This window comes from Ovis aries, chromosome 2 (assembly GCF_016772045.2).
Source record: "Ovis aries strain OAR_USU_Benz2616 breed Rambouillet chromosome 2, ARS-UI_Ramb_v3.0, whole genome shotgun sequence".
Taxonomy (NCBI): Eukaryota; Metazoa; Chordata; class Mammalia; order Artiodactyla; family Bovidae; genus Ovis; species Ovis aries.
The window spans coordinates 207,112,616-207,138,592 of record NC_056055.1 but is presented as its reverse complement, the minus strand read 5'-3'; the positions used below and the strand labels follow the sequence as shown (position 1 = coordinate 207,138,592).

General features: G+C 38.2%; 1 protein-coding gene across 6 annotated transcripts in view; it reads right to left on the bottom strand.

Annotated features, from left to right (window-relative positions):
* Positions 1-25,977, bottom strand: part of PARD3B (par-3 family cell polarity regulator beta) — a 1,199,064-nt gene that overhangs the window by 651,868 nt on the left and 521,219 nt on the right. For all 6 annotated transcript variants that reach the window (XM_060410277.1, XM_060410276.1, XM_004004847.6 and 3 more), the window contains one exon: positions 12,544-12,653. In XM_060410277.1, the coding sequence (XP_060266260.1) occupies positions 12,544-12,653 (110 nt within the window). The remainder of the gene's footprint in view (positions 1-12,543; positions 12,654-25,977) is intronic.

Here is a 25,977-nt window from a genome sequence, read left to right as displayed (position 1 = left end):
TACATTGACAGAGAGCCAGTGGATGGTTCAGGGATAAAAACTGGTTGTCTTAACCACTAGACAACTGGATAAACAAAGAATGGCTATAAAACTCTGTACTCTGCTTCTAAACCACATCTGAATCTATTCTTCTATAAATGTTCTTTAAATGTTCTTTACGCCTAAATCAGATTTTTTGTTTTTACTTTTCTTTTTGTTTTACGGTAGCACATCTTTCTGCTGCATAGAGATACTTAAATTGTATAAACAGTCAAGTTACTTGAGACAAACTTTATAATATAAATTTTGGCATCAAATATAATACCATTTATGGGAGAAAAATGGTCCATGAGTATAAAATAGTGAAGTGATTTTTTTTTTAAGGAAGCAGTTCATAAACTGGCTTTAAGGCAGTTTCAAATGAAGATTGCCCTAAGCATTTGAACAATGATAGATAGCATCAATCGGACAAAGGTATGGACTCTAGGGTGCTACTTCCAAGGCTAATCTTTGGTAGAATGAAAAGAGGTTATACTTTGGATGGAAATATATTTGAAAATCCTAGCCCTGCTATTAATTAGTTATATAATCTGGGGCAAATGAATTGACTTATTTGAGCTTCTAGCTCCTAGCTTCTTCATCTACGAAACACAGTAAATAAAGTGGAACTTGCAGATTTTTATGAGATGAAATACCATATTTAAATATAAATAATGAAGTGTCCACATCTGACATGAACTTGGAACTGAGCAAAGAAAGGCCCTCCTTCCTTGACATCCTGGGTAGTGTTACATGGCCATCTGTTGGCAGACCTAGCATGCAGATTAACGCTATTAAAATTGCAATTAAAATGCTTTGTGGTTTAAATAGGCTATTAGGAAAATGTATTTCATTCTGTTCTTTATATAAACCTTTTATAAATGCCCCCTGTTCTTTAGGAAAGATATTTCATTTTGGGTATGTGAAAGAAAATTTGATCTACTCACAAGGAGTTTAGTCTTGTAAGGGAGATATAAAATGTGGGAAATTATAACATGGGGTAGAAAGAATTATAATAAAGATATCAGTGCACCATGGGCAGGATTCTGTACATAACAGAGAGAGGTTGGGGGGAGGAGGGATGAGTAAAAGAAAAAGACCACTGTACTGGGTTTTGGAAGGAAACTGCACATTCACTCGGGGGAGTGGGCATGAATGAGATTTGTCCTTTGCCTGGCAGAAGATAACAGCTGGGCAAAACACAGGGTCGTTTTGTGCACATGTGAGAAACTCCACGCAGCACACATGGAGTACCTAATGTGCTGGGGCTGGAGATGAAGCTAAACATCTAGGCTGAGGTTAGGTTGTAAAAAGTAAGGCCGAGAAGGCAAAAATAAACCCTTACTCATATGGTCAATAATTTTCAACAAGGATGCAAGGAAAGAATAGTATTTTCAACAAACAGTTCTGGGAAAACTGGATATTCACCTGCAAAAGAATGAAGTTGAACCTTCGCCAAGACCATATACAAAATTTAACTCAAAATGGATCGTTTACCTACACATAAGAACTAAACCTATAAAACTCTTAGAAGAAAACATAGGGCAAAAACTTCACAACCCCAAGGTTGGCAATGCTTTCTTGGATACAGCCACAAACAAACAGGCAACAGCAAAGCAGACAAACGGGACTTCATGAAAATGAATAGTTCAGAGATATTAAAGGACACTGTCGAGTAAAAAGGCAACCTGCAGAATGGAAGAAAACATTTGCAAATCACCTGAATACGGGATTAATATCCAGAATATATACAGAAATCCCCAAACTCAACAACAACAGCGAAAACATACAACCCAATTAAAAAGTGCACAAAGGATGTGAATGGACATTTCTCCAAGGAAAATATATGAATGACTAACCAGCACATGAAAAGATGCTCAACATTGCTAATCATTAGGGGAATGCAAATCAAGACCACAAGATGACACCTCGTATCCATCAGAATGGCTATTTTTTAAAAAGCAGAAAATTATAAGTGTTGGCAAGGATGTATAGAAATTGGAGCCCTTGTGTTCTGTTGGTGATAATATAAAGTGCTACAAAAACTATGGAAAACATTATGGTGTGCTATGTATATATATTATATAATATATAATAATCATTGATTCAGAATTTCTACTCCTGGGTATATACCCAAAATAATTGAAAATAGGGTCTAAGAAGAATACTTGTACACTCATGTCCACAGCAGCATTATTCACAACAGCTAAAACATAGAGGCGATGCAAGTGTGCATCAATGAATGGATAGATGAGCAAAATGTTCCACATACATATTATTCACCCTAAAAAAAGGAAATTCTGGTACAGGCTACATGAATAAACCTTGAGGATATTATGCTAAATTAAATAAGCCATCACAAAAACCAAATATTTATGATTTCACTTATATGAGATGCCTAGAGTAGTCAAAATCATAGATATGGAAAGTATAATGGTAACTGCCAAGGGCAGGGGAGAGGGGGCAATTGGGATTTACTGTTTAATAAGTATAGAGTTTCAGTTTTGCTGTAATAGATGAAAAGAGCTCTGGAGATTCACGGTGTAATGGTTGCACAATAATATGAATGTACTTAGCGAAATTCAACCATATATTTAAAAATGACTAAGATGGTAAATACTAAATGCTATGTATTTCACTACAATTAAAAAAAAAAGCCACACCAAGAAATTTAAAAATATATCCTGGGAAGTGGTCAGTTGTTTCAGGGAAGGAGAGGGACATGATCAAATTTTGTAAATATAGTCAGATATTTATAGGTATATAATAATTTTATTCAGGAAATAGTGAGAAATCATCTCATACCAGTAAAACCTCATTGGACAAATTATACAACTTCTAACTAAACAATGTTTGTATTTAATGAGACTATTCAAATAACATTTTGACAAGATAAATGTATGAACTTTTAATAGATGTTCTAAAACTGTGGTATTACACTGCAGCAATATCAATTGCTTTGGATGCCTATTTATCTTTGAATCTTCATAGAACATAGCTGAGTGTCAAATATATTTTATTTAAAAATTAAGGAAGCATGCATGATTGACACAGTGACTGAAATTAAAGGCAAAGAAAAACGAGACAATGCAATTTCTTTAAGCAAGTTCATCAATTCTGACTTGTGATACTTAAGAATCTACCTTTTCCTTTCAAAGGGGAATAATCCTTTATGGTTTTTACAACAGATGCCACTTACCCATTCTTTGCTTGAAAGGTGGGGAGCTCTGTAGAAAAAGGGGGCTGGAAAGTCAGTTGGAAAATATCAGGGCTATGTCAGTCAGAAAATCGTCAGCTAGGTTGCAGGTTAAAAAAGATTTGCTAAAAGTAGTGGTGTTTTCACTGGTTCAAGTCTGTCAGAAGGCTCTGGATTCTTCAGCGCCTCACACCAGTAACTTCAAAACTAACTCACTCCAGATGTCCCTAAGATCATCTAATCAGACATCAAAAGCTGTATGGCGACAAGCTCACATGCTGCTTACGAGGACGCTGTAAGTTTCCACAAGCATGAAACACACACAGTAGCTACTTTTAAAGTGTGATTCATCTAAATCAGAACTCTGTTTTAAAGTACAGAGCTATTAGGAAAGGGGCCACCCTCCTGAGAAAGAGAAAACTCTTTTAAATGTCTGTACAGTGTCATTCGACGAACAGATTTTGAAAGAAAAAAAAAAATGAAACTTGCTCTTCAGAAGAGTTTAGGTTGTGAGGGGGGAAAAAAAAAAAAAACTCCCATCAGAAGAGATTTCTAAGAATTGCACCATGCTCAGGGAAAAAAAAAAAATCCTTCCTTCCTTCTAATACTGATTGTCTTGTTACTTCTCAAGGTGAACACTCATTAACCCTTTTCTTCCTTGCCATCAATCTTCAGTAAATGTCCAAAACATGGAAGGGACATACAGCAGATCAGAATTTACAAGAGACACAATCCATACCCTTGAGCTTTCACTTTAAAGTAATACAATCTACTTGCACTTTAGTCTCTGGAATTTAAATGTGCATATGTAGATGTATGTATGTTTCTATGCTGCTGCCTTTGTGTGTGTACTTAGCTTCATATATATATGTATAGATATAGATATAGATAATATTACCTTCAGAAATAAAAATAAAGCTTGGTGTTTTACATAGAAATACAGCCTCATTCTATGAGCACTTACGAATATTTGGACATGAAAAGGAAATTTAAAGATGAATTCATACCAATCAAGGTAATAACTTATATCTGGAACTGTGCAGATGCTACTTTGGGTGTCTGAGTCCTTAACAGTAGTTCATATAGGATTTTTATTTATTATTTCCTTTCAATTATACAAAATTTCTGTGGAAGTCATCCATGATTTAAATAATTTTCTCAGGATTAGAGAGTTATTGATGCAGTCAGGACACACAATCTTGACCTTTGGAATAAAGCTACCTTAAACATCACCTTTACTAAATTTCAAACAACACAGTCATGCTGTTCACATGAGATGTTGATGAGATTTTTGCTATGAAACACCTTATAAACGTTCTCATGCTCTTGAACTAATTCACATATCAAGATTGTGGTTTTTATTTTATTCCAAATCACTTGAAATTAGAAGAACTTCTTGAAGATGCAATATGAGAAAAATTTAGAAGGGGAACTCTTTAAATGTGATGGGTATAAGAGTGCTATCTCATCCAGACATTTCTAGTCTTTTGAAGGATTTTGTAAGCTCTTTGAACAATTATTAGAAAATTAAAAAGCTATAACTACAGAGATTACTAACTTTCAGATTATAGAACTCATAGTTTTATTGACAAAAATGTAGAACTCAGATAAGTAACTCCATTGATTGCATACTAAATTATTTCCTTTGTTCACATTTCATAGACCCTAACAAAATCAGGCTTTATAAAATGTTCACCTCTAGAATCATCAAGGTTTGTTCTTTCCTTTAAATTCTATTCTTTCTCAGAATCAATTTCTCTGATGGAGTCATTGCTAGAATGGTAGGAAGATAAATTGGATCTCACCTGAAATTTCTGACTTCAGCCACCCAACCACATTTTAAATTCCAAGAGGAGAACTTGTGTTTAAACATCTCTCTCCCCTTGACAACACTGAAAAACATAGGTTAACACACTGTCCTAAAGCAGAAAATCCTAACCTAAGCTATTTAGAGAATAAAACAGTATGCTATATAGGTAATTTCATAATTTGCACATTCTAATTCATTTATACATATGTGTGTGTATATACATACCTATGTATACACATACAAACACACAAATACAAACATCTTTACAAAATAGTTGAAAGCTGCTGAATGGAATTCATTTTGCCCTTCTTGGAAGTAAAAGTTTTAATCATCTAAATCATATTAATGTGTCAGGCACTGTGCCTGGGGGCTTTCATTCACAAAAATGAATACATCAGCTCATGCCTCTAAGGAGCCTTGTCTTGTAACAGACATGTAAACAAGCAGTTATATTTGAGTGACATAAGAGCTAATAGAGATAGTACACATGGTAATTCTCTTGAGAGGCCAAGAGTATAGACTGAAGGCAAAGGATACTGGTTCTATGGTTAAAAATATATGACTTAATGATTTGATTGGAGAAGGAAATGGCAACCCACTCCAGTATTCTTGCCCGGAGAATCCCATGGACGGAGGAGCTTGGTGGGCTACAGTCCACGGGTCGCAAAGAGTCGGACACAACTGAGCGACTTCACTTTCACTTCAATGATTTGATACTTGCTGGCAGATTGCTAGGGTTAATTGCTTTAGCTCTAGTCTTCATAATGAGGTTGTAAGTTTCCTGAGGACAGGGACCATGCCTTATGCTTTCTGGATGGCACATGGCAGAGGTCATGGACACTTAAGGGATTAACCAATTTATGTTGACATAAAAGCAAATCCATTCAATTTTCATTATGTGCAGATCAACTTTAACAGCTAGAGATGGCATGTCATAGTTACCTCTGTAATTTCTGAGACTGAACTCTGAATAGGGATACTTCTTTTAGATTTTCTGGACTAGTTCTGGACTAGACCCAAAAAGAATGATGGGGAAGCACCTCATAAACAGGGGGCACAATCCCCAGGTTCCTTCGTTACTCATGGCATAGACATTAATGCAGTCTAAATCTGTTTCATCTACTCCTGAAAAGTTTGATGAAAAACTCTTCTGCAGAATAAATTGGGCTTCTAGATTTCCCCCACCTGAGCTTGAGTCTTACAAACATAACTGTTTCAGAAACTAAGCTGCCTAAACTTGCCAAACTAAGTAAACATTTGGCCCCGTGAAATATTGGATGGCAGTTTTATCTCTTAAAAACAAAGCCATATGAAAACCATCGTTGAAATGTGTCTCCAAGCTCTGGTCTTATCAGCACACAGCGTGAACAGCTGGAGTTACAAACACCAGGACTATTATTAAATCACTGTGTCAGGAGAGGAAAAAAAAAAAAAAAAGGAAAACCTTTTGTAGGCTTCAGTATCTCTAAATAATATGATTATATATTACACGTTATTTCTCCCTCCCTTTCACTCTTCAGTATCCATCTCTCCTCCTTGGAAGACAATGGCTAGAGTTTTCTTTCTAATTTACATCAGTATCTACAATAATTATTTTGCTCCCCTTGTTTCTGTGGCTACTTAATTACCTATCTAATGGATAGAAAAATGATTTGGACATTCAGAATTTTCATGTTGGGTGTCGACAGTCAGCAACCCACAACCAAAAGTCCTCTGACATGTCAGTGACAATTTGATGATTTTAATCCTAATATTTAACTTTCTCTGTAATATTTCATTAATTCCTTTCATGGATTTGAAAATTTTTAATCTAAGAGCAACATTGGCTATAATAACTTCAATGTATGTGACATCCAAGGGAAAATTTTCTAATATATAAATTTCTAATATATATATATATATATATATATATATATATATATGCAAGACACAAAGACAGTGCTTCTACTCACCGGAAAAATTTTCTCTCACTGGAAGCTACCTGTCATTATCTTTGCCGATGAAATACCAAAACCTCCGAAGAACTGATATTATATTTTCCCTTCTCAATCCTATTGAAAAAGCAGGACCACTGGAAACACTTCTCTTCAGGGTGTCTTCCCAAAGGAATTGGTTCCCCTTACTTTCAATCTTACTGTTGCTATGAATTGTGTTGCTATTGACTTAGGAGCTATTTTTGACCTCTCAATGAGGCAATTCAAAAACTCCCATTTAACTGCACATCTTGGATTTACATATTAATATATTATGTGCTCGAGAGGAAAGGTAGTAATATATGAAATGACCTCAATTATTTAATACACATTTTCGACTCTTTGTGACTCCATGGACTGTAGCCGACTAGGCTCCTCTGTCCATGGGGATTCTCCAGACAAGAATACTCGAGTGGGTTGCCATGCCCTCCTCCAGGGAATCTTCTCAAGCCAGGAATCGAACCCAGGTCTCCCGCATTGCAGGTGGATTCCTTATCGACTGAGCCATGAGGGAAGCCCAATAATATGAGGAAATAATTATTATTTAATACACAATTATTTAATTATTATTTAATACACATTTGGAGGACAGAAGTAATTTCCACTTTTCTTCTTTATCTTTCATCATACTCTCAGAATTAGTGGCTTCCCCACATTATTTCATCCTAACCTGAAAACAAGCGGTTCTTGGTCTTTTGCATTCCTTGTAACATCTGATAAGAGTGATAAAGCACTTTCAGGACACACACGCTGCTGCTGCTGCTGCTAAGCCGCTCCAGTTGTGTCCGACTCTGTGCAACCCCATAGACGGCAGCCCACCAGGCTCCCCCGTCCCTGGGATTCTCCAGGCAAGAACACTGGAGTGGGTTGCCATTTCCTTCTCCAATGCATGACAGTGAAAAGTGAAAGTGAAGCCGCTCAGTCGTGTCCGACTCTCTGCAACCCCATGGACTGCAGCCCACCAGGCTCCTCTGTCCATGGGATTTTCCAGGCAAGAACACTGGAGTGGGGTGCCACTGCCTTCTCCACAGGACGCACACACACGCACACGCACACGCACACACACGCACGCACGCACACACACACAAACACAATGCCATGAGTAAAACTTCAGGGACTTAACAGACCCTCTGTAACCCATGCATGGACTTTCAATTTAACAACTTCAAAGACGACCATGTTATTTTTTGAAATAAAGTGCATATATTTTAGATATAGCCTGAAAAACAGACCAGTATTTTCTTAATTTACTTTGGTGAATCAAGACAAATAATAGTTTTAGAACAAACGAAGAGAACCACCACAGCATTATCGTTTTCAGGAATCAACTTTTTAATTTACTCACCCTGCAGGATCATTTTGCCCTAGGGTTAAACATGAAACCATAAACAGTCATTAAAACACAAAACAACCGTGGTAGTTAACCGGATATTAAGGGGAAAAAAAAAATCACATCTGTTTTAGAGTTCTCTTCCATCGGCAAATTCAGGAACATCAATTTCAAGACCCTGGCTTTATGGCATGCCCTTAAGCCAAGGACACCAGGTTACAATCAAGGCAAGGAAGGCAAGAGGCCCATAACGAGGTTCTTACTGCACTGTCTTGCCCCCAGGATTCTCTTTCTTTGATTCACAAGCAGTCAGTCGAATTGAATTTTCTATTCCTTGAAAGATAAATAGTCATATAATATTTGCACATTAATAATCACGCTATTCTGATTAACTGGATACGTTTATGAAAAGAGGAAGGAAGGAAATAAATTTATCTGGTTGTACTCTTAGAGACAAATACTGAGGTTTAGCGGCTTTGTAATATTCACAGAATTAGAAATTTGCAGAAGATATGATTTTTCTACTTTAAACCCTTTTAAAACCTCCAACTTGTTCGAGGCTATACATCTTAAATAACCAATCTGTAAAAACTTCACCAGCCAGAAAACAAGTGTGACTTTTCCAGCATTTCAAAACACATATCTCTGGACATCAAAGAAAAATCTCCCTTCTAGAGCAAGTCTAATGAAGTACAACTAAAAATAACAATCATCAACTGTGGTTTTAGAGGCAATATTTCAACATAATCAAACGTGTCAAATATTCATTCCTACAGCTTCTTATGCTGTGGGTTTTAAGTAAGTTTCATTTCTTGGGAATGATTGAATATAACCCACTTGGGGCTCTGCCATCTGTGAATTACTTACATATGAACACTGTTTAAGAGTGGGGATTTTGTTGTAGTTGCTTTTCTTCTTGGATATTGAAATGAAATGCAATAGAATGGGGCTTTTTAAGCAATTATTTTTCATATCAGTGGGTCCATTATCACATGCTCCCCACTTTCATCATCCCTTATCAAACCATAGAAATCAACTATACTGCAGCTGAAGTGGTAGAGGAAGCATCGGATAGAATTACAGAGTCCGAGAGACGGTGAATGTGTAGTCTCCAATTCTGTACCACCTGGGCTCAGGTCTGAGACACACAGAACCCTCTGGGCAGTGTGCTCCCATGTAAGAGTTGTGGTTGTTATGTTCCCCTGGTTTCCTTCGAAGACTGCTCCTCTGGTCACTGAGCAAACACTACAAGCGACTACAGGGCTATGTGTAGGGTGCCACATAATTTATCATCCATACATGGACACCTCTGAGAGTTAGCAAGGACACTATTAATAAATATGCCACATGAACTCAGACTTCCCCAGGCAAACCTAATCATACTGTTACCCCAGAGATGATGTGCAACTCAAAGAACTTTCTCTCAGGGGTCTCAAACCATTTCATTAGTGCTATATCCAATTTTACTTAGGTCTGAGCTGCTCTGTCCAATAGGAATACAATGTGAACCATGGATGTAATTTTTAATTTTTCAGTAGCTGTGTCTTTTTGTAAAGTACAAAGAAACAGGTGAAAACCATTTAAATATACTTTATTCAACTGAATTTACCAAACCTAGTATCATTTTATGTGGAGTCAATAAAAAATTATCAATAACATTTTTTATATTACTTTTTTTGTATTTCAATCTTTGACATCCAGTGTGTATGTCACACTTGAAATACATTTCTAGTGATCAATATCCACATTTGGCCAGTGGTTATGATACTGGACAAGCACATGTAACTAGCATGTGAGTTAGGATGTACAGAGATAAAGGGAGATAGCTATAATACACAAAGCGTGTGCACTTCCACACATACAAATGCATTTTTCTTCCTGGTAAAAACAAAAACACATAAATGTCTTCATTTAGACACCTAGTGACTTTATTTTCTTGGGTTCCAAAATCACTGCAGATGGTGACTACAGCCTTGAAATTAAAAGGCACTTGCTCCTTGGAAGAAAAGCCAAGACAAACCTAGACAGCATATTAAGAGGCAGAGACATTATGTTGCCAACAAAGGTCCGTCTAGTCAAAGCTATGGTTTTTCCAGTGGTCATGTATGGATGTGAGAGTTGGACCATAAAGAAAACTGAGCACTGATGAACTGATGCTTTAGAACTGTGGTATTGGAGAAGACTCTTGAGAGTCCCTTGGACTGCAAGGAAAGCAAACCAGTCAATCATAAAGGAAACCAGTCCTGAACAGTCCTCTCCGATTACCCCAGCTTGGAACACAGTGGTATCATATTTTGTTAAGGATATAGAATGTAGCAGAAAGACAGTAGCCCTCACTTTGTCTAGGGAAAGCTTTACTGTTGTACTTTCAGTTGATCTCAACACAGAGCCTAAGTGATAGAAACATGGACCTAATATTGGTGGGGTTTCTGCATGTAAATCATGGTAACACAGATCACACTTTGCTTTGGGGGTATATTAACATCATAAAAATAAGCAGTAAATTATTGTTTTTCTCTTTTATGTAATTCTCTCATTTTTATGGTTCTTCTCTTCCTCCAGTCCAATATATTTAGGCTTAACGTGGGCTCAATCAGTGGTCATTAAGCACACATACAAATGCCACACCACATACTGGTTCTGTTTATACTCATCATTAGAGCAGAACATTTACACCTGATTTTTATTAAAATAATGTTCTATTAAATACGTTTCCTTATAAGGATGGAAAGTGAGAAAATATTACCTCTAAAATACTTTCAGGACACTTCCAGGCTTACAAAAAGAAACATGCAAAATATTGCTGTAAACCTATTTAATTACCCCATGAGTTAGTATGGTGACCCCTGCTGCTGCCGCTGCTGTTAAGTCGCTTCAGTCGTGTCCGACTCTGTGCGACCCCATAGACAGCAGCCCACCAGGCTCCTCTGTCCCTGGGATTCTCCAGGCAAGAACACTGGAGTGGGGTGCCATTTCCTTCTCATACATACTATTGTTGTTTAGTTGCTCAGTGAAGTCCGACTCTGCAACCCCATGAACATCAGGCTTCTCTGTCCATGACACTCCCCAGGCAAGAATACTGGAGTGGGTTGCCATTTTCTTCTCCAGGGATCTTCCCAACCCAGGGATCAAACCCACATCTCCTGCACTGGCAGGTGGATTCGATTCTTTCCCACTGAGCCACCAGGGAAGCCATCCTACACATTACCAGTTTCTTACTAAGAATATTTTATTTCACCCTGGGAGAATCCACTTAGTTCATTCAGCATCTCTATATACCAAAAACACTGCCTTTTTTTCTGAAGGCATCATACACAGTGAGACTTTAAATGGAGAAGAGATTCACTTTCAGAAAAATTTTAAAAGAGGGTGCCATTATCGAAGATCACCTATTGCAATGATATACAGCCGTCATCGAAAACCTAACTCTTAGGCGATTTCAGAGGATGAACCACAATTACAACTCTTCAAAGAAGATTGGGATTTAGCAGAAAAATTCCACAGTTTCATATGGAAAGAGGACATGGTCTCTTAGTAAACTATAGCCACTTCACTTCTCAGTTAGAAGTAACGCAGTTGTAAGCTTTATTAGGTGTAAGCACTTCAGTATCTAATTGCACTTTGCCTTCATTTGAATGTTGAGATGTAGAAACTGGGTATTGGTACCACATGTCTATGACACCAGCAGTGTGAAACCACTCACCATTATATGACTTCACACAGCACTGCATGAACACACCACAGACAGATAAACTCTCTCTCGGAGCATCATGGAGCGAGAGGATGAGGGATCCAACTGTATGGTGCACTAGTTAAGGGCACGGGTTCTGTAGCCAACCACCTGGGTTAAAGTCTTGACTTGGCCACTTACTAGCTGTGACCTTTGATAAATCAGTAGACCTCCTCCTGCTTCAGTTACATCATCAGTAAAATGGAGACAAAAGCAAGTTGGTACTTTGAGGTGGAAGCGTAGATGACAATGTAAAGCCCTTTAAACAGTCCTAGGCACACAACTGGTGCTCTATAAATAATAGCTCTCACTATAACTGTATACTAGCAATAGCTCATATTAGTTATTATTAATCTTATAAGTAATATTACATATCCTATTAAAAGGTCTCTAATTATCCACTTACTTAAGACTGTAATGTCCCAGTTAGTTTATGTATAAGGCGCTTTGATCTGTTACTAGAAATGCAAACAATAGTATACCTACTGGAATCACAGGTTTCAGACTCTGACCACCGGGGTGTGAAGCGCTTGACTGGACATCAGCAGGTGGGCTTGGCGCTGGGTCACTGCTTCTCCTCACCAGCAGTGGAGTGCCTATAGGACAAAATAAGAGGTGAAAGGTCAAGACACCCCTGGGGTGGGGGTGGGGGGCAGAAAGTATGGTACAATGCAATTTAATTTAAAAGGCTTATAATGGGCTTTAATGTAAAAACATTCTATTCTAAGGATGCCTGTAAATTAATCCATTTAATGATCTTCCTGTCATCCATTTCTAGGATGACACATGGAAACAAAATCTTTCAACTCTTAGCTTTCCCCACTCGCATTTCAAAATAAGTCATTGTACTCAACAGAAAACGGTTAGGCAATGCAAAAGTAGACAATGTGCAATTGAAAACTGGTCTAGAAAATATATTTGAGTCTTAAAAAGAATGATTATCCAGCAGACAAGTGAAGAGTTTCACAGAGTCAGTACAATTTGCTATTCAGGAGAGCTGGAAATATAGCTATTACTGCCATTTGGTGCTTCTCAGCTCTTCTGAATGATGATATATACTGAAATAAATTATTTGCTAGGGTTATAGCATTAATGTCTATTTAAGTCCACAAAGAGATGGGCTTCATTCCCTTTCTTTTCTTCTAAAGTAGATAAAACTGATAAGGAAAATAAGTTAGCTCTTCTAAAAATATATCCTGATTTCTTTTAAATTTAATGAAAGCTTCCACTATTAAATATTTGAGTCAGTTATTAAATTCTGAAAACAAATCATACTATTAGAAAATTCAAATAAAATTCAGCCTTAACAGAGTGAGTGGCCTAACTACTCTGCCTGCAATTAGGCTAAAAATAATTTGTTTCATACACAATTGACCACTATATAGGAAACTCTCCAAAAATCTGTGACTTAAAAATTGCTCTTATAAAAATTTTATATTTGTGTGCCTCTGGGAAAAAATAGTAGAAATGCAATTCTCTGTTTATCAATATTCTGAAAGTAATTCAAGCTATCACTGTTTAAAATAACATTTTTCATACTTCATTCTATATGGTACAGTTATAAAAAGTCAATCCATTTTGAAGGTATTTACAAATCCGATATTTCTATGTGCTATAACATCCTTATTTTGTGTACAAAACATAGAATTTCTAACACCTTTCACCCTTATTCAATTAGAATTTGCTTTAAAAAAAAACAAACAAAACTTATTTTATAATGAGAAATCAATGTGCTACTGAGGATGAAACACTATGCCAAAAGGTATAATAAAGTTCAAGTTCATGTTCCATTATTTATTTTTTTACTAATAGGTATACTTCACTACATTATTCTCTACCTCCATCTTAAACATTTTTTCAAGTATAGTCAATTTACAACACTGTGTTTGTTTTAGGTGGAGAGCAGAGTGACTCAGCATTTTTGCAGATTCTCTTCTATTACAGGTTACTATAAGTCAATGGGTATAAGTCCCTGTTCTGTGCAGTATATCCTTGCTGCTTACCTATTTAATATAGAGTTCTGTAATGAATTGGTCAGTCATGCGCCCCTAACTGGTGGCTCCCCTCTTCCCTTTCCCCTGGGGTTACCATAGGTTTGCTTTGTTGTCTGTGAGTCTGTTTCTGCTTTGCATGTACAATCAATTTCTTAAGCAGTGACACACTAACAGTTCTACGGTTGGCAATTATTCTCTGCAAGAAACTAACCAAAAAACAAAACCATAAAAAAAAAGAAGAAAAAGAGACACTTCCATAACATTTAGACAATAGAGTCCCAGTTTCACACCAGGATGCTTTTCTCTGTCAGTTGATCTGAAGACTAAGCCTCTCAGGTTATGCCCCTGAATTACCATTAATGCCAAGTGAACAAGTTAGTCTAAATGTAATATCCTCAGAAGTGATCCATTATCTTTAAAATTAAGAAGAGAATGGGGCTAATTTCGTGAAACTCTGGTTTGTTTCTAAGCATTTAACTCAAACTAGTACATCAATGATCTCAAATTAGAAAACAAGCAAACAAACAAACAAAAAAAAACGTGTCTAGCTAGTACATGACAGGCTTCCCAGGTGGCCCTCTTGGTAAAGAACCCACCAACACAGGAGATGTGCGACTCGGGTTCGATCCCTAGTTCGGGAAGATCCCCTGGAGGAGGGCATTGCAACCCACCCCAGTATTCTTTCCTGCAGAATCCCATGGACAGAGGAGCCTGGCGGGGCTACAGTCCATGAGTTGCAAAGAGTGGGACACAACTGAAGCAACTTAGCATGCATGCATGCACAGTACATGACACCAAGGTCACAAAATAAATTGATTTAGAGGCACAGAGATGAATATTTGAGTGACTGACAATTTCAGTTATAGATTTTCAGCTAAGACCCATACCTATACATTATATATATATACATATATACACACACATGCATATATACACACATATACAGAATATTTATGCTGGTGAAAAGAAGAGAGTGGGAAGAAGGGAAAAAGAAAAACATGATTCTTCTTGGGTAATGAATATATTTTCCTTAAGCTACACCATATAGTTTTCCTTCAACTTAAAATACATGACTGATCTCTTTTGTTGTTGTTGTTGTTTTAGTCTTCCTGTCTTAATATTTGCTGTTTTAATAACAAAAATAATAAATTATTTAAAACATATTTTATAATAACATATTTGGATTTCTATGATCAATCAATATGCCACGGTACTGTAGCATGGCTCGCAGAAGATAGTTCAATTTTGTACCAACTATTTGGAAAGGTAACAAATAAACTTTAAAACAACGAGGTCTTTCTTAAATTCACTGTCAGCTCTTCAGGAATAAGCTTTATTCTCCACTTTTCAGTATCCCACAACTAAACACCTCCTGTTAAGTCACCTAATTTCTCCTTTGCTGTCTCCAATGAATATTTTTAAATAGGAAAGTGACAGAGTTTTAAACAATCTTTCACTTGGCAATTTAAAATTTAATTTTTAAATTCTCAACCCCATTCAAAGGTGATTGTCTGGAAGAGAGAGAGTTACAGTTTAAAAACAGGGGAAGACACATTCCAGGGTATAAGAGTATGCAAGTAATCAGAAGCACTGAAGATGATTTGAGCAAATCCTTGGACGCATATGGAGCTTTGCTGGTGGCTCAGATGGTAATGGAGAAGGCGATGGCACCCCACTCCTGTACTCTTGCCTGGAGAATCCCTTGGACAGAGGAGCCTGGTAGGCTGCAGTCCATGGGGTCGTGAAGAGTCGGACACGACTGAGCGACTTCACTTTCACTTTTCAGTTTCCTGCATTGGAGAAGGAAATGGCAACCCACTCCAGTGTTCTTGCCTGGAGAATCCCAGGGATGGGGGAGCTCAGTGGGCTGCCATCTATGGGGTCTCACAGAGTCAGACACGACTGAAGCGACTTAGCAGCAGCAGCAGCAGCAGATGGTAAAGAATCTGCTGGCAATGTAGGAGACCTGGGTTCAATCACTGGGTCGGGAAAATTCCCTGAAAAAAGGGAATGGCTATCCACCCCAGTATTCTTGCCTGGAGAATTCCGTGGATAGAGGAGACTGGCAGACTGCAGTCCATGGGGTCACAAAGACGCAGACATGACTAAGCAACTAACACACTCTTTGAATGTATATAATAGGGTAGAAGGCAGACCTTGTAGGCCAAGCTGAAATGAGGGACAGTCAACTATATTCAGTTTTATGTAAACTCCTGTGGTGGGGTGGGGCAGGGGCCGGTGCAGAGTTTAAAATATAACATCCGCTTGAAGGAGTTTAGTAAAGATTAGACTCTTAAAAACTACAGTGTGAGGACAGTAGAGAGGACCCGGGCTTTGGAATCAAACAAACTGAACTTCACCTCTCCTGGCTCTGTGACACTGGACTGCCCTGTGACATAGGTTCTTAATTTAACACCTGGTGATAACACTGCATCACAGAGCTGATGGAAAGCTGAAGTCAAATAGGGCATGTATGAGACACACCACTGTCTGACAAATAATTTTTACATTCTCATGTTCGTCAAAAAATGTTGTATGCAGCAACAAGAGCAACTCTGAAAAAGGAGTTTGGAGGTGGCCACATTAAAGATGAAGTGTTTGGAACAGTAAAGGTACAAAACTTATATATGGAGTCTACGTGTTGCAGTTAAAATGCTTGAAGAACTTCTAGGTAATGGGGTAATTAATGTGAATTCTAATTGGTAAATCTGTAAACATAAGAATAAGAGAAAACGTTGCTTCATATGATATGCACATTAACTGAAACATACAATACTCACCCTTTTAAAATACGTTGACATCTCAGTCTTCAAATGCTAGAATCTCTTTTAGAGATAATTTAGTTCAACCCCTCATTTAGTTCAACCTTTTCATTTTAAGGATGAGTTAATAGGCTCAGAAAATGAGAGACAACCTAAAAGAAACAGTGGTTTTTAGGTATTTTGGACATTAATACTCATAATATGGAAGCAATAACTGCATTATTTAAACTAGAATATTGAGAGGTAAATTGATGATTGGGGTAATTGTTGATTAATATGTATGTTATGATTAAGAATTTACTTCATTATAAAATTTGTATGGTAAATACATGTCAGAGAAGGCAATGGCACCCCATTCCAGTACTCTTGCCTGGAAAATCCCATAGACGAAGGAGCCTGGTAGGCTGCAGTCCATGGGGTCGCTGAGAGTCGGACACAACTCAGTGACTTCACTTTCACTTTTATGCATTGGAGAAGGAAATGGCAACCCACTCAGTGTTCTTGCCTGGAGAATCCCAGGGATGGCGGAGGCTGGTGGGCTGCCGTCTATGGGGTCGCACAGAGTCGGACACGACTGAAGCGACTTAGCAGCAGCAGCAGGAATCAGCCTCCTCCCCACATAGACACACATGAGAGAAAGGAGGGTATAGCACTTGCTCTTGTGAGTAATGTTGCCTTAGATGCTTGAAAAGCTCAACTCCCAGTAGTCAAGTGAATTTTCTTGGAATACTATGTAAATGAAAATAGTAAAACATAATTCTGTGCAAAAACAGGTATAGCCTTATGAAAGAAATTTAAGCTTTTAAGAAAAAAAAAAGTTGAGGTGAAAAGGAATTTCAAAAGTGCAAAAGAAGTACCGCTCATTGGTGATTTTCAAATAATTGAGATAAGACTCATTAAATTTCAGATGCAAAAGCCCTCAATTCAGCTCAAGGAACAATATCATGCCTTGATATCATAGTTTAAAATGCACCGGCTGAAGAGGTAAATAAAATAAGAAATACTAAGTACTTTAAAGCATAAAGTGTTTATACAACTGCTTTGTTTCTCTATTCAGTTAAATATTGGAGGCCCCCCTATGCATCAACCTTTACAAGAGGTGGATAATCATTAAGATGAATAATCATGGTGCTCGCTCTAAGCATATCTTTTAAAGATGGGGATGTGTGGACAAAAAAAAAAAAACAACAACACTTTAGTATACAGAAAAGTGGGTCTCAGTGAAGTGTTAGGGACGGTATGTATGCCTTATTGGAGAACTGATACCAGTGTACAAACACAGCGTAGACTGGGTCAAGTCCCATGCTAATTGGCCAGATGCACAGAAGCATAATGGAAGCCAAAGAGACAGCCACAAACAAGCAGCGTCCCTTAAAAGAGTAGAATTCCTGACCAGGTGTGTACCTGCCAGTAACTCTGTCCTTACAGGACAGAATATTGCCACATCAGGGAAGCTCAATGCTTTTTGGATCATTGTCCTTCTATATTCAGGGCTTATGGGACACTCAGGAAAAAATTTACGCACTCATTCACTGTTCTTCCCCGTAAGAAGATGGCTAGATTCATCATGCTCTCCCAGGCTTAGAGTGAACTAGTACTGGAGTTCCTAGTTGTATATGAAGAGGGTGCATCTTCCAGTTCTTAAGCAATCACCAGTGTGAAGATGATAAATGCAAAATTCAAAGAATTAGAGGTGATTGTCTAATGCGCCTTATAGATACAATAATGCCTTTGAACTGTGGTGCTGGAGAAGACTCTTGAGAGTCCCTTGGACTGCAAGGAGATCAAACCAATTAATCCTGAAGGAAATCAGCCCTGAATAGTCATTGGAAGGACTGATGCAGAAGCTGAAGCTCTAATACTTTGGCTACCTGATGCGAAGAGTCGACGCATTGGAAAAGAAAGATTCTGATGTTGAGAAATATTGAAGACAGGAGGAGAAGCGGATGACAGAGGATGAGATGGTTGGATGGCATCACTGACCCAATGGACAAGAGTTTGAGCAAACTCTGGGAGATGGTAAAGGACAGGGGAACCTGGTTTGCTGCAGACCACAGGATCCTAAGGAGTCAGACATGACTGAGTGACTAAACAACAACAATCCTTATAAATATAATTACAGGAAGCCAGAGAAGGGTCATCTAAGCATGTCTGGGTAAAGGAATTTTGAAAGAGGCAGCAGCTAGTTAAAAGTCTCAGCTTGGTACATCAATTAATCATACAAGATACAAAGGCCAACCCAGACTGAAGGTGTTATCTATATAAACACAAGTTGCTGTCTCCTCAGTATAAATGATATGCACACACACCCCTGGGGGGATTTTTTTCCCCCTGTTTAGATAGATGATTTGCTTGGAAAGAAATCAGCTTAAATGTCAGATGATGTGTTATATATGAAATTCTGTTTAGAGAGTTTTGAAAGATATCTCAGAAAGATAGGCATTTACAGAGACTGAAACCAAGATCCAGAAGAATCATCCGTATGATGATGCAGTGGGCAGAGAAAAAAAAAACAGTGGTTTGAAATGTGATCCCCAATGTCAAATATCACAAAGACACAAGTTCAAAACTGTATGGTGAGTAGGAGCCGGGATTTATTTAAGAATGGTTAATGATTTTCCTGAGCAAAATCAGAAGGACAGCTTGTCATAAATACTGGTGTTACTTGATTCCAGGGCCATTGACACCTGGAAAGCTCTGGGGGTCCCAGTTAAGGTGCCAAGAAGGCTTTCTGTAAGGACTGGGAGGCCCCAAGCATGGAGAGGCTGGGAGAGTAATGTGAAAAAGGTAAAGAGGGACTCAGTGGCCACAGGCAAAAACAGAGTGAGCAACTAGAAGACACAGGAGAACTTAGCAACAACTCCACATACAAAGCAAATGAGGAGTGTCCAAAAGAAACCGAAAACTATGCTTATATTTCTTCCTTGAGGAAGGACAAGCAAAAAGGGAGTTTTAGCAATTGCTGTGATTTGTTCCAGAAAAAATCCACCACCAAGAATCTTGACTTCAGCCCATCGAAGGTTTGAATGATCTACTTTTAATTTAAGATGTCTTGACATGCATGAGAAATCAAAGATGAGATTTTTCAGTTGGGCATTTATACAGATGTGTATGAAGTTCATACTAGAAATCGTACTGGCTTCCAGAATGACTGACAGAGACAAACATGAGGTAAAGCGAGGAAAAGAGGATGATCAGCACACGCCCACCAATGGCACTGCAGGCAAACCAGCGAGAAAACCAGGGTTTTATGCTCACAGAGTCTTCGGAGTATCTTCACACTGCGTCTAGAATAACATGCGGTTAACAAAGCCACAGAGGTGAGCCTAGAGGAAAGGTGGGGTGGTAGGAAGGAGAAAGGAACTGAAATTAACATGATAAACTGGTTCTGTAGAAATGGGGGTAAAGGCTGGTTTTGCAGAGGTTCAGTTTCCCTTTGCTCTAAGATGTTACTTCTGTGCTATTGAATTATCGGTCACAGAAACACCTCATTTGACGAAAGAGAACACATTCTCTTTCTAATGCTACTGACACTTAGGATGACAGGATAAATATAAAGAGGGAAAATGTTATTCAAATACACCTAAATTGGTGTATGTGTTAGCTGCTCAGTCATGTCTGACTCTTTGTGATCCCATGGACAGTAGCCCACCAGGCTCCTCTGTCCATGGAATTCTCCAGGCAAGAATGCCGGAGTGGGTATCAATTCCCTTCTCCAGGGGATCTCCCTGACAAAGGGATCTAACCCAGGTCCCCTGTATTGCAGGCAGATTATTTACCATCTGACTACCAGGAAGCCCTAAATTGGTAAATATTAATATTTTACTTTGATGATGAAAATCCATTGCAAATGGTTAACATTTTTAAGGGCTTAAAAAGAGATAAATAGAAAAAAAAGGCTCTGCCAGGTAAGCAATATTAATAGTATGTTAATAATATTAACAGGATGCATAAATTGCATGATGGTTTCCTAGATGCTAATTATACTATGACACTTGTTGAGTGCATTTGACATTACAAAATAGAAATGTCCTTCAAACATACAGTGATGAGAGAGCAGGTGTGAGGAAAGCAGTGCTTCAGGTGCCCCTGGCACTGTGAGCCCTCCAGGAGGGTTGCGTCTCAGAGTCCAAGGTTTCCTGGTTAACTCAGGAGGTATATTGGATAAGCTATACCCAAGGCCCATTCTAGATCTGAAAAGAGATAGTTCTGTGATTTATATAGCCAATAAGGAAACTGAAGTCCAGAGAAATTAAGTTCCTAAGTCTTCTGCACTTGATTTCTGCTCCAGTTTTATTCACTTGACACTCTTCCATTGCAGGGTCACACCTCCACGTGGGTGAATGTGTGAAAGTAAGCAGAGTGGTTGGTGTCTCTTCAGTGTGGTAGCAATTCTTTTCATCAGAAAAGGTCAGCAGACAGGAACACGTAGATAGGAAAATACAGAAAAAAGGAAAGGATGCTGGGAACTAAAAGGCAAATAGCAACCCGTATCACACAGCAAGATGCTGACACCATGAGTCAAGGCCCACCAGCACATGTCACAGAGGGCATGGTCTCTCTAATAAATGATTTAAACATTCTTTTCCTATTAACCATACAAATAGATTAAAAAAAAAAGATTACTGGGAATTCCTTGTTCGTTCAGTGGTTACGACTTCACACTTAGACGACAGAGGGCATGAGTTCAATCCTTGGTAAGGGAACTAAGAGCCCACAAGCCATTGGTACAAACAAAAAATAAAATTAGATTTAAAAAATAGTGAAAGTGGCACATTATTTGTTTTTGGAGGCAACTAGATTGTGTATGTGTGTTTATGGGCATGAGATAGGGCTTTTCAAATGATGCCTAATAAACTCCCCTGAACTGAAACCTGGAGAGCCATTAAAAAAAAAAAAAAGAAATTTATAATGCTATCAAACTGATCATATGGACCACTCTCAGTCAATGAAAATATGAGCCATGCTGGGTAGGGCCACCAAAGATGGACGGGTCATAGTTGAGAGTTCTGACAAAATGTGGTCCACTGGAGAAGGGAATGGCAAACCAATACTTAGGTATTCTTGCCTTGAGAACCTCATGAACAGTATGAAAAGGCAAAAAGATAGGATACTGAGAGATGAACTCCCCAGGCCAGTAAGTGCCCAATATGCTACTGGGGAAGAGTGGACAGAAAGAATGAAGAGACAGAATCAAAGAAAAAACAACGCCCATTTGTTGATGTGATTGGTAAGGGAAGTAAATTCTGAAGCTGAAACAAACAATATTGCATAGGAACCTGCAATGTTAGGCCCATGAATCAGGGAAATTGGAAGTGGCAAAACAGGAACTGGCCAGAGTGAACATGGACATTTTGGGAATCAGTGAACTAAAATGGACTGGAATGGGCGAATTTAACTCAGATGACCATTATATTCACTACTGTGGGCGGGAATCCATTAGAAGAAATGGAGTAGCCCTCATAGTAAGAGTCCAAAATGCAGTTCTTGGGTGCAGTCTCAAAAGCGACAGAATGATCTCTGTTCGTTTCCAAGGCAAAGCAATCAATATCACAATAATCCAAGTCTATGCCCCAATGAGTAATGCTGAAGATGCTGAAGTTGAACAGTTCTATGAAAACCTACAAGACCCACTAGAACTGACACCAAAAAAAGATGTCCTTTTCATTATAGGGGACTAGAATGCAAAGTACGAAGTCAAGAGATACCTGGAGTAACAGGCAAATTTGGCCTTGCAGTACAAAATGAAGCAGGTCAAAGGGTAACAGAGTTTTGACAAGAGAGCTCACTGGTCATAGCAAACACTCTCTTCCAACAACGCAAGAGAAGACTCTACACATGGTCATCACCAGATGGGCAATACAAAAATCAGACTGATTGTATTCTTAGCAGCCAAAGATGGAGAAGCTCTATACAGTCAGCAAAAGCAAGACCAGGAGCTCACTGTGGCTCAGATCTTGAACTCCTTATTGCATAATTCAGACTTAAATTGAAGAACATAGAGAAAACCACTAGACCATTCAGGTATGACCTAAATCAAATCCATTACGATTATACAGTGGAAGTGACAAATAGATTCAAGGCATTAGAATCTGATAAAGTCCCTGAAGAACTATGGAAGGATGTTTGTGACATTTTACAGGAGGCAGAGATCAAGACCATCCCAAAGAAAAAGAAACGCAAGAAGGCAAAATGGTTTTCTGAGGAGGCCTTACAAATAGCAGAGAAAAGAAGAGAAGGTAAAGGCAAAGGAGAATAGGAAAGATATACCCATCTGAATGCAGAGTTCCAAAGAATAGCAAGGAGAGATAAGAAACCCTTTCTCAGTGATCAATGCAAAGAAAGAGAGGAAAACAATAGAATGGGAAAGACTAGAGATCTCTTCAGGTAAATTAAAGATACCAAGGGAACATTTCATGCGAAGATGGGCACAATAAAGAATAGAAATGGTATGGACCTAACAGAAGCAGAAGCTATTAAGAAAAGGTGGCAAGAATGTACAGAAGAACTATACAAAAAAGATCATGATCCAGATAATTGATTGCTCACCTAGAGGCAGACATCTTGGAATGCAAAGTCAAGTGGGCCTTAGGAAGCATCATTATGAACAAAGCTAGTGGAGGAGATAGAATTCCAGTCGAGCTGTTTCAAATCCTAAAAGATGATGTCGTGAAAGTGCTGCACTCAATATGCCAGCAAATTGGGAAAACTCAGCAGTGGCCACAGGACTGGAAATGTGGGTTTTCATTCCAATCCCAAAGAAAGACAATGCCAAAGAAAGCTCAAACTACTACACAACTGCACTCATCTCACATACTAGCAAAATAACACTCAAAATTCTCCAAGCCAGACTTCAACAATATGTGATCCATGAACTTCCAGATGTTCAAACTGGATTTAGAAAAGGGAGAGGATCCAGAGATCAAATTGCCACATCTGTTGGATCACAGAAAAAGCAAGAGAGTTTCAGAAAATCATCTACTTCTGCTTTATTGACTACGCCAAAGCCTTACTATGTGGATCATGACAAACTGTGGAAAACTCTTGAGGAAGTGGAAGTACCAGACCCCCTTACTGCCTCCTGAGAAATCTGTATGCAGGTCAAGAAGCAACAGTTAGAACTGGACATAGAACAACAGACTGGTTCCAAAGGGGAAAGGAGTATGCCAAGACTGTATACTGTTACTTTGCTTATTTAACTTATATGCAGAGTACATCACGAGAAATGCTGGTCTGGATGAAGCACAAGCTGGAATCAAGATTGCTGGGAGAAATATCAATAACCTCAGATATGCAGATGACACCACTCTTATGGCAGAAAGCAAAGAAGAACTAAAGAGTCTCTTGATGAAAGTGAAAGAAGAGAGTGAAAAAGTTGGCTTAAAACTCAGCATTTAGAAAACTAAGATCATGGCATCTGGATCCATCACTTCATGGCAAATAGATGGGGAAATTGAAAGAGAGAGAGACTATTTTGGGAGACTCCAAAATCACTGCAAATAGTGATTGCTGCCATGAAATTAGAAGACGCTTCTTCCTTGGAGAAAAGCTATGACCAACCTAGACAGCACATTAAAAGTAGAGACATTACTTTGCCATCAAAGGTCTATCTAGTCAAAGCCATGGCTTTTCCAGTAGTCATGTATGGATGAGACAGTTGGAGTAAAAGAAATCTGAGTGCCAAAGAATTGACACTTCAGAACTGTGGTGTTGGAGAAGACTCTTGAGAGTCCCTTGGACTGCAAGCAGATCCAACCAGTCAACCCTAAAGGAAATAAGTCCTGAATATTCACTGGAAGGACTAATGCTGAAGCTGAAACGTCAATACTTTAGCCACCTGATGTAAAGAGCTGAGTCACTGAAAAAGGCCCTGATGCTGGGAAAGATTGAAGGTGGGAGGAGAAGGGAACAACAGGATGAGATGGCTGGATGACATCACTGACTGGATGGACATAAGTTTGAGCAAGCTCCAGGAGTTGGTGAAGAACAGGGAAGACTGGCATGCCGCAGTCTATGGGGTTGCAAAGAGCCGGACACAACTGAGCAAGTGAATTGAACTGAATGTCTGAATAGCAGTGAAATTTATGGCAAAGCCCCCAAAAGAGATCACTTTCACTATAGCAGTGCCTGAGCAAGTCTTGTGCCCAGCTTGTGATGAATGCAGCAGCTGTGACATGCTTTCAGATATTGTGATGGAAAAAGCACATGAGAGAAACCAAGTCACATTTTAGTAGAATTTCAATTTTCCAAATACTTCAGCCTTAAATATCACTCCATTAACAAAGTAGCTCCCAGTATTGCCATAAAAGAAAAAAGAAGTTCAAGTTGATGAACAGCACTATTTTTCCTTCCTTTTGGATTGCAAAACCTAAAGTCTGTTCAACACACAATGCGACAAATGCAAGCAATTCACAGAACTATCTAGCGACACAACAGTTAAGAATGAGCAGACACACAGTAAGATATTTTTAGTATTTACAAAGCTTAAATGAGAGTAACTTTGCTATAAAAATAAGCGAAGGTTTTTGTAACTGACTTTTATTGGGACTTATACTTTTCTCTGAGGATGCTTATACCTCTATCTTGAAGTATATCATTGCTGTGTTCCTGAGGGTATATGCTTTTTCTCATATTGAAGTTTTCACATTTTATCCAGCTGATATACACCATACTATAGTTTCATATTGTTAACCACATAGCAATATCAAATTTCTCATTTTATTTAAACTCAATTAATGCCATGTCTTAGACATGCACTAGGTCTCTCACTCCATGTATAAAATTGTATGCAATTCACTAATCAGATAATTCCATTTTCACTGATAACTTCACAAATAGGAAGTCCTCTTTTATGGATATTTGAAAAGGTAGCATAGAATTAAAATTCCTATGCTAGTAAGACCTGTAACCCATTTTACAGATTACAAAAATGTACGTGTGAAGCTTCATGTTTATACATGCTAAACATTATTGAGACAAAAAACATTTTGATTACCATGCTACGGCAAGGACTGTATTATCTGTTCATTCAATATATAAAAAATAATACGTATTAAGAGATTGTCAAAGATTATGCAGTCAAATTTGTAGGAAAAAGTGTAATAATTATTTTAGGCATTGATTAATATGTAGCCAATTAAATATAATTAATAAAATATTTTTCA